A 10,117-nucleotide genomic window follows, 5' to 3' on the forward strand; every position below is an offset into this window, starting at 1 on the left:
ATGAGAGATTACTACAAGAAACTCTATGCCAATGAAGTGGACAACCTGGAAGAAATGGATAAATTCTTAGAAAAGCACAACCTTCCAAGACTGAACCAGGAAGAAACAGAAAATATAAAAAGACCAATCACAAGCACTGAAATTGAGACTATGATTAAAAATCTTGCAACAAACAAAAGCCCAGGACCAGATGGCTTCACAGGCAAATTATGTCAAACATTCAGAGAAGAGCTAACATGTATCCTTCTCAAACTCTTCCAAAATTTAGCAGATGGAGGAACACTCCAAAATCATTCTATGAGGTCACCATCACCCTGATGCCAAAGCCAGACAAAGATGTCACAAACAAAGAAAACTACAGGCAAATATCACTGATGAACATAGATGCAAAAATCCTCAACAAAATACTAGCAAACAGAATCCAACAGCACATTAAAAGGATCATACACCATGATCAAGTGGGGTTTATCCCAGGAATGCAGGGATTCTCCAATATACGCAAATCAATCAATGTGATACACCATATTAACAAATTGAGGGATAAAAACCATATGATCATCTCAATAGGTGCAGAAAAAGCTTTTGACAAAATTCAACACCCATTTATGATAAAAACCCTCCAGAAAGTAGGCATAGAGGGAACTTTCCTCAACATATTAAAGGCCATATATGACAAACTCACAGCCAACATCATTCTCAATGGTGAAAAACTGAAACCTTATTTCCACTAAGATCAGGAACAAGACAAGGTTATCCACTCTCACCACTATTATACAAAATAGTTTTGGAAGTTTTAGCCACAGCAATCAGAGAAGAAAAAGAAATAAAAGGAATCCCAATCAGAAAAGAAAAAGTAAAGCTGTCACTGTTTGCAGAGGACATGATACTATACATAGAGAATCCTAAAGATGCTACCAGAAAACTACTAGAGCTAATCAATGAATCTGGGAAAGTAGCAGGATACAAAATTAATGTACAGAAATCTCTTGATTCCTATACTCTAATGATGAAAAATCTGAAAGAGATATCAAGGAAACACTCCCATTTACCACTGCAACAAAAAGAATAAGATACCTAGGAATAAACCTACCTAGGGAGACAAAAGACCTGTATGCAGAAAACTATAAGACACTGATGAAAGAAATTAAAGATGATACAAACAGATGGAGAGATATACCATGTTCTTGGACTGGAAGAATCAACACTGTGAAAATGACTATACTACCCAAAGCAATCTACAGATTCAATGCAATCCCTATCAAACTACCACTGGCATTTTTCACAAACCAGAACAAAAAATTTCATAATTTGTATGGAAATGCAATAGACTCTGAATAGCCAAAGCAATCTGGAGAAAGAAGAACAGAGCTGGAGGAATCAGACTCCCTGACTTCGGACTATACTACAAAGCTACAGTAATCAAGACAGTATGGTACTGGCACAAAAACAGAAATATAGGTCAATGGTACAGGATAGAAAGCCCAGAGATAAACTCACACACATATGGTCACCTTATTTTTGATAAAGGAGGCAAGAATATACAATGCAGAAAAAGCCTCTTCAATAAGTGGTGCTGGGAAAACTGGACAGCTACATGTAAAAGAATGAAATTAGAACACTCCCTAGTACCATACACAACAATAAACTCAAAATGGATTAAAGATTGAAATGTAAGGCCAGACACTATAAAACTCATAGAGGAAAACATAGGCAGAACACTCTATGACATAAATCACAGCTAGATACTTTTTGACCCACCTCCTAGAGAAATGGAAATAAAACCAAAAATAAACAAATGGGACCTAATGAAACTTAAAAGCTTTTGCACACCAAAGGAAAAGATAAACAAGACGAAAAGACAACCCTCAGAATGGGAGAAAATATTCGGAAATGAAGCAACTGACAAAGGATTAATCTCCAAAATTTACAAGCAACTCATGCAGTTCAATATCAAAAAAAACAACCCAATCCAAAAATGGGCAGAAGACCCAAACAGACATTTCTCCAAAGCAGATATACACATTGCCAACAAACATATGAAAGAATGCTCAACATCACTAATCGTTACAGAAATGCAAATCAAAACTACAGTGAGGTATCACCTCATACCAGTCAGAATGGCCATGATCAAAAAGTCTACAAACAATAAATGCTGGAGAGGGTGTGGAGAAAAGGGAACCATCTTGCACTGTTGGTGGGAATGTAAATTGATACAGCCACTATGGACAACAGTATTGAGGTTCCTTAAAAAACTAAAAATAGAACTACCGTACAACCCAGCAATCCCACTACTGGGCATATACCCTGAGAAAACCATAATTCAAAAAGAGTCATGTAGGGGGCTTTCCTGGTGGCGCAGTGGTTGAGAGTCCGCCTGCCGATGCAGGGGACACAGGTTCGTGCCCCGGACCGGGAAGATCCCACATGCCGTGGAGCAGCTGGGCCCGTGAGCCATGGCCGCTGAGCCTGCGCGTCCAGAGCCTGAGCTCCGCAACGGGAGAGGCCACAGCAGTGAGAGGCCCGCGTACAGCAAAAAAAAAAAAAAAAGAGTCATGTACCACAATGTTCATTGCAGCCTTGTTTATAATAGCCAGGACATGGAAGTAACCTAAGTGTCCATCGACAGATGAATAGATAAAGAAGATATGGCACATATATACAATGGAATATTACTCAGCCATAAAAAGAAACGAAATTGAGTTTTTTGTAGTGAGGTGGATGGACCTAGAGTCTGCCATACAGAGTGAAGTCAGTCAGAAAGAGAAAAACAAATATCGCATGCTAACACATATATATGGAATCTAAGGAAAAAAAGGTTATGAAGAACCCAGGGGCAGGACAGGAATAAAGACGCAGACGTTGAGAATGGGCTTGAGGACACGGGGAGAGGGAAGGGTAAGCTGGGATGAAGTGAGAGAGTGGCATGGACTTACGAATACTACCAAATGTAAAATAGATAGCTAGTGGGAAGCAGCTGCATAGCACAGGGAGGTCAGCTCGGCACTTTGTAACCACCTAGAGGGGTGGAATAGGGAGGGTGGGAGGGAGACTCAAGAGGGAGGAGATATGGGGATATATGTATATGTATAGCTGATTCACTTTGTTATAAAGCAGAAACTAACACACCATTGTAAAGCAATTATACTCCAATAAAGATGTTAAAAAATAATTAGTAGAGGGCTTCCCTGGTGGCGCAGTGGTAGAGAGTCCGCCTGCCGATGCAGGGGACATGGGTTCGTGCCCGGTCCGGGAGGATCCCACATGCCGTGGAGCGGCTGGGCCCGTGAGCCATGGCCACTGAGCCTGCATGTCCAGAGCCTGTGGTCCGCAATGGGAGAGCCCACAACAGTGAGAGGCCCACGTACCGCAAAAAAAAAAAAAAAAAAAAAAAAAAAAAAAAAAAATCAGTAGAAAAGAAGGAAGAGAATAAAGAACATTGTCACCAGTCAGAAAAAAAAAAAAAAAGAATTCACCTGCCAATACAGGTAACACGGGTTCAAGCCCTGGTCCGGGAGGATTCCACAAGCTGCGGAACAACTAAGCCCGAGCACCACAACTACTGAGCCTGCGCTCTAGAGCCCATGAGCCATAACTACTAAGCCTGTGTGCCACAACTACTGAAGCTCACGTGTCTAGAGCCCGTGCTCCGCGATAAGAGAATCCACCGCAATGAGAAGCCCGCGCGCAGCAACAAAGACCCAATTCAGCCAAAAAAATAATAAATAAATAAATCAAAAATATATATACGTAGATGGACACACTCACATAATTAGACTAAACAATGAAAGCTCATATGCAGTGACACGTTAGGGGAAAAAAAAGAATAAACAGTTAAATACATTGTCCCAGAATGTTAAGTAATGTCAGCTGAGACTAAAGAGAGCTAAATCTTTATACATAAGACCCATTACAAGTACTAAAAATGTACTTTGAATCTATGAAGTAGTCTTGCTGCCCCCCAAATTGGAACTTGAATTTATCAAGTGAGTAGATAAAATTACCAAATTGCAGGAAATACAGAGGTTAGAAAAACACTTAAACAACCCTATGGGATCCAATTAGCAAAAACCAAACTGAGGAAAGTACAAAAAACTCAGTTTCTTTAATACGTAAACCTTAAGAGGGAAAAAAAGAAGACAGAGATTGAGCCTACACATTAAAAGAATCAAGAGATATACCCACCAACTCAGAAACATCAAAGAGGAATCATGAGGCAAATGAGAAACAAATGCTGATTGGGCATTTGATATTAAGTAATCATCCTTTTTAAAAGGTGTGATAATGGTATTATGATTATGATAAAAAAATTGACTCTTTACTTTTTGGAGATTGATATACTTATAGATGAAATGATACAGTGTCTGGAATTTGCTTCAAAATAATACGGAGTGGGGGTGGTAGGCAGAGGCACAGATAAAGCAAGACTAGTCAGACTGTTGAAGTTAGGTCTGTGTACACAGAGGTTCATTACAACAGTCCCTCCAGTTTTGGATATATTTGAAATCTTTCATAATAAAAGCCAAAGAGTAAATTCCAACCAGACAGATCTAAATATTAAAGATAAAACAATAAAATTTCTTCAAGACTAAAAAAAGTTATTTAAGCTGCCTATACTCTTCCTTTTTTTCTTAAAGGAAATATTAAATAAACATTGGAAATAAGTAAGAAAATAATACAAGGGCATAGAAGAAGCTTCAACTGTGGAGTCATACTGTAAAACCTAGGAGTGAGTACTATTAAGTGGTACTTAAAATAAAAAAGGCCAAATACTTTGAGTGGATGCATAGTAAACAAATGAAAAACTACTTGAAAACAGGAAGGGCACAGGAAAATGTAAGAGGCAGCTAAGAGCTTTTTAAAAGCACCTTGGCAATGGTACTAAACAGACTAATTTGAACTACAGAAAATCACTCCTAAGAAATGCTGGCAAAGATAAAATCATCTTTCTTTGCAATTAAAGTCTTAATATCTACTTGTGTCCAGTTACTAGAAGAGAGGAAGGAAGGATAATGAATTTACTGTTTCAGCAATAACAACTGGTTTAAAGAAAAGTTGACAGGGGGAGACTAGAAAGCTGAAAATCACCTTTGTTTTCAAGTTCTAAGAAGCAAACTGAACAGAGATTTACTGGTAAGATAGGGAAATAGGGGGAACACATCCGAGGACTGAAGTGGAAAACCAATGATAAGTTCAAGTGCACCAATTTGCAGTGGCAAATTTCTTGAAGGCAGGTATTGTATTTTTCAAGTTCAGAAAATACAGTACTATTCCAATAAATAATAAATGTATTATCTGTTGAAATAACTGAATGAAATATTTTCTGTAAGAGCAAAGGGTTCTCCCTCTGGGGTCAGCTAGACTAGATCAGTAGTTTCCACAGTTCTATTACATTATGTGACCATTTAGAAACTAAAATCATGCAAACAACACCAACAAAAATCAACTTATGGGGGAAAAAATGCAAGCTATGCTTAAGAGAATAACTTAAAATGGAGTATCTATAGCAGTTGCCTTAGGACCTTGGCCAGCCCTGTTTGAATCACTATCATAAAAAGAATAGGGGCCACTGATGAAATAGATTTACTGTTAATACTACTCCCTGCATGAAAGAGAAGGATTGGCTGGGCTTGAACAGTAAGTAGCAGTTTGATTGACCACTACCAGGTTACCTTCACTGCATTTCCAAAATTTGAAGAAAAAAGACAACAGAACTGTAGCAACTTTCAATTTATACCATAAACAGGATAACAAAATATAATTTTATGTTCAATTTTAATAATGTTCAATTTTATTACAGCCTCAAATAAAGGGAGGCAGGTCAAAGGATGACGATGGTCGAGCTTTTCCCAGTTGGTGGGAGTGGTGCCACTTATCCTTTCCTGCCACAGCTCTCTTTAATGCAACTCGAGTACAAGTGGGAGGAAACTGGCACTCCAAGCTCTGGCTGGCCTATGGTTTTATAAGCTTTTCCTCAGTTCCACAATGTTCTGCAAAACAGAGCCATTTACTACCACCAGCAGGTGCAACAATTGTGGAAAATACCTCCCCAACCTTCCATAAAATCTCAAAAGCCAGTATTTGAAATATATCATTATACTTAAGAACTGCCACCATGCTGGATCTAACAGTAGCTCCAGAGGACACATTTTCAAAGACCACATTTTTCTTTCTGAAGTAAACCTCAATGGGTAGGGATATATGATAAATAAAAGTCCTAATTTTCCAGAGTCATGGGTTGCACTTATTTACTGCATAAAGCATTTAAATATAATATTTATTGATTGCCACATTTAAACAAAATTCTTTTTTCAGCTGCAACTGTCTCTGGAGGATAATGACTTTCTAAAATTTATCTGCTCTTATGAAATATTTGCTCTGTTTCTTTGCCCCCTGATAGAAATTCATGCCTCCAATATGCCAGCGAAGTTGGAAAAAGTCTTACTCTAGCCCAATCCCATCAATTTAAAGATGAGGAATCCAAGGTCTGGAGAGTCATATGATTCTGCCTCAGATCAGACATACGGCTAATTTAAAAGGCAGTATCAGAATCTGAACCCAGGTCTCCTAAACCTCTAGCCAGTGCTCTATCATATAAAGCCTCATTTCTATTCAACAAAGCTCTCAGAGCAGTCCTTAGTCACTTCATTGTTTCCTCATTTGCAAGTTTCCTCATCACCTTATCCCCTTGATAATCAGAACAGCGGTTCTATGGATCTGCTTCACCTTCATTATGGCAATTTAAGGTGAACAGTCTAAATGCGCACAGTGCCACAGTTACTGGTTCTGTAAAATGCTTTCATTTGGGGGGAAGAATTTCTTCTCTCCTGCCAGTGAAAGACGAAAATTAAATTCTGAGTATTCATCAGTAAAATAACCTCATGCTGTAATCCTAATATCATGTGTCAGACACCCACGAAAGCTTTAAAAAGTCCTTGGTGGCAACATTCTTACATGTTCTTGAATAACTTGGTTCAAGTCTCCATTCTAAATTGGGTAGTAAAAAGGAAGAGAGAAGTTATTTTTCAACAGCAGCTCTTCCATTAGATTGACTTGATAACTATTTATGTGACAAATTTAACCTGAAGCACTTGAAAATTAGTAACAAAGGTGATAAAAACAATATGAAACGAACAATTAAAGCAGAAATATTGCCTTGACTTGTCTCCTGAAAAATGTACAGTCTCTTCAAATTTTTGAGTACTACAGACTTAGTCCCCTAAGAAAAGAAAGTGTTTTTTTAGTGGTTTTTCTTCCACTGTCCTCTGGCAAAGAAATAAAGAGATAGTTTTGTAGAGGCTTTTGGATTTTTAAAGACTATTTAAGCTGGTATCCTAGTCTTACACCAAATATTAAAAAACAACCAACGAACCTGGATCTGAAAAAAAAACACCATGATTTTATTTTATCTTTGGAAAGCAAAGGTTATATAAATAGCAAAACAAACCTAAAATAAAGGACTGAGAACTTAACGGTCAAACAAATAGCTGATAAAGCAAAATCACCAAATCACTTTTCAAACATGGAGCTTCTCTCTTAATGAAGTTTAATCTTACTCTTGATGCAGAACATCTGCTATAGTTATCAAAAGCATACTGATCTAAACCTACTGTATTAAGGGCTTTATATGCTATCTAAGTCCTTAGCCCTTAATTCTCACAACAACACTCTAAGTATCTATCATTATTTTCATATTGCACCTGAGAAAACTGGGGCACTTCAAGGTTAAGTAATCTGCCAAGGTTACAGAGCTTGAATCCAGCTCTGCAGGTTCACAAACCTGTGCTCCTTAGGCACTCTACTGCCTTCTTGGTAGCACAGAAAATTTGAAAATATGGTCAGACTCTAAATTCTATCTGAGGTATTACCCAAGCCACTGTGAATTTTTTTCTTATTGAAGTGTAGCTGATTTATAATATTAGCTTCGGGTGTACAATAGCGATTCGATATTTTCATAAATTATACTCTGTTTAAAGTTATTATAAAATATTGGCTATATTCCCTGTGCTGTACATTACATCCTTGGATCTAATTTATTTTATACCTAGTAGTTTGTATCTCTTAATGAATTATTTTTTCTGGGGTCAAGAAAGCCTGAAGAATTTGCCATCTACATTTCCTGATTTTAGGTTGGGTGAGTGGCACAAATGAAATGTTTTTGTCACCACACATTGTATCATCACTAAAACCCGAAAGGAAGGGGAAAATTCTTAAACTTTACTTCCTGCTGGCCTAGCAGACCTTACTTAACCACTGTTACATCTATCTGATACACTCAATTTAAGTGTAAGATACTAAAGTTACGACTTAAATCTTAAAGAAAATCAACTATAAAATCAACATTTTACCTGTCAGGGAAATTAAAAGTAGATCAACAGGATATAAACCTGGGTTGTTTCCTTCTTTAGGGGAAATTTCTTGTTAATTCAATGACTTGTTAATTAAACCAAATGGAACAAGTGGCCCTCCAAAAATGAAGTGTAGTGGAAAAGGAAACAGAGGAAAAGAATCACAGTAAGCTATGTGGTGATCTACTCTCACTGATGTTAGAAAAGCGAAGGATGAGTCTCCTCTTGAGTAACTTCAGTCTGACCACAGTGGCCACTTGTTACACCTACCACCCACTCCAACACTTCAGGTTAATTAGGAATTAAAAGAAACCCAGCAAGGTAAAGGACACCTCCCGAGCAGGCCTAAGGTCTCTGCACCACACTCTGAGGTGCACAGAGAGCCAGTGAAGTGAGTCCTCCACCCGCAAGCTTTCGCTGCTGCCCAGGAGGCAAAGCCCAAAGCCTGGGGCCAAGACAGCTCTCCGGCCAGGGCACTGACCCATCTCTAGACAACCCCACCCCCTCCCCGACCAAAGTGTCTGTGCCTAGAAGGGTGGGGGTGGGGGTAGGGGCAGGGTGAGGACGGCCTGCATAGGAGAGAAGGGGGCTAAGAGGATGTTTCGAACGAAGAAGGGTCCCTTCCCAGACTGGCGGTTCGGGACGCGGCCCGGGGCCGAGGAGACAGCCGGACGCCGCCATGATGGGGCCGGCCGAGACGGGGGGCGTGACGCGGGAGGCCCCGCGCGCAGACCCGGCTCCCCTTTCCCCCCGCCCCTCCCCCGCGTGGGCCTCGGCCACAACTGACCCCAGATACTCACGCTTTGTCCACCAGCTCCCGCACCTTCCACATGTTCAACATCGTGCCCCGAGCGGGCTGAGCCGCCACCTCCCTTTCCTGTTCCCCACGGACCCCAGAACCCTTCCGCGCCGGGACAGATCCAGGCCGGGGTCGCCGCCGCCGCCTCAAACTCCCCCAGTCAGCGCCTTATCGTGCCACAGCCGCGGTGGCGCCGCCAGTGACACGTCGAGACGCGGGGACAGAGGCTCTGCGTGGACCGGAAGTGCCCGACTTTCCTCCCGTCGCGCGCGGGGCACGCTGGGACTTGTAGTTCTTTCAGCGCGCCAAGCGGGCCAGTTAAGCTGAGAGAGTTGCTGAGGTAAGATTAGTAGGGTTCCTCTTAAACTCTCGGGGTTCTCCCCCCCTCCCCAGCCCCCGACCCACAGAACCGGAAACTCTTAGGGGTGGGGTCGGCAGTCTGTGCTTTAACAAATCCTCCATTCTCACGTTTCAGAACCACCGGTATAGAATCTCGTCACACAAACTTGTTTTTCAAATATAAAGCATTGTTATGTTATTAATAATGATTACATATAAGGAAGTGTGATTGGTATATGTATTCCTCATTGACAGAAGCAACGCTGAATTTGGTTCCAAATGTCCAAATATACTTCCTTCCCAGAGCTTTAGTTTACATCCTTGTAAATTGAAGAGATTGTATTTTAAAACCTATCCCACTCTTATTCTGTGATACGGGGTTCTTATATTTAGACAGCTACTTGATATCCTTGTTAAATGTTGTATTATAAAGCTCAGAAATTCAGTTCACACTCCCTGGGAAACTGTATAAAAACAGCAGTACAGGGCTTCCCTGGTGGCGCAGTGGTTGGGAGTCCGTCTGCCAATCTGGGGGACATGGGTTCGTGCCCCGGTCCGGGAGGATCCCACATGCCGCGGAGCGGCTGGGCCCGTGAGCCATGGCCGCTGAGCCTGCGCGTCCGGAGGCTGTGCT

At 40.7% G+C, this 10,117-nt stretch overlaps 1 protein-coding gene across 2 annotated transcripts in view; it reads right to left on the bottom strand.

Annotated features, from left to right (window-relative positions):
• CLINT1 (clathrin interactor 1) overlaps positions 1–9,385 on the bottom strand; it is a 67,783-nt gene extending 58,398 nt beyond the window's left edge. The window contains exon 1 of one of the 2 annotated variants that reach the window (XM_081230938.1): positions 9,146–9,385. In XM_081230938.1, coding sequence (XP_081087064.1) covers positions 9,146–9,186 — 41 coding nt within the window. In that variant the 5' untranslated portion in view covers positions 9,187–9,385. The remainder of the gene's footprint in view (positions 1–9,145) is intronic. The other variant, XM_081230939.1, reaches the window with a different exon arrangement.
• Between the last annotated feature and the right edge of the window lie 732 nt (positions 9,386–10,117).

This window comes from Mesoplodon bidens, assembly GCF_964165515.1.
Source record: "Mesoplodon bidens genome assembly, chromosome: 4".
In the NCBI taxonomy this organism is placed as follows: Eukaryota; Metazoa; Chordata; class Mammalia; order Artiodactyla; family Ziphiidae; genus Mesoplodon; species Mesoplodon bidens.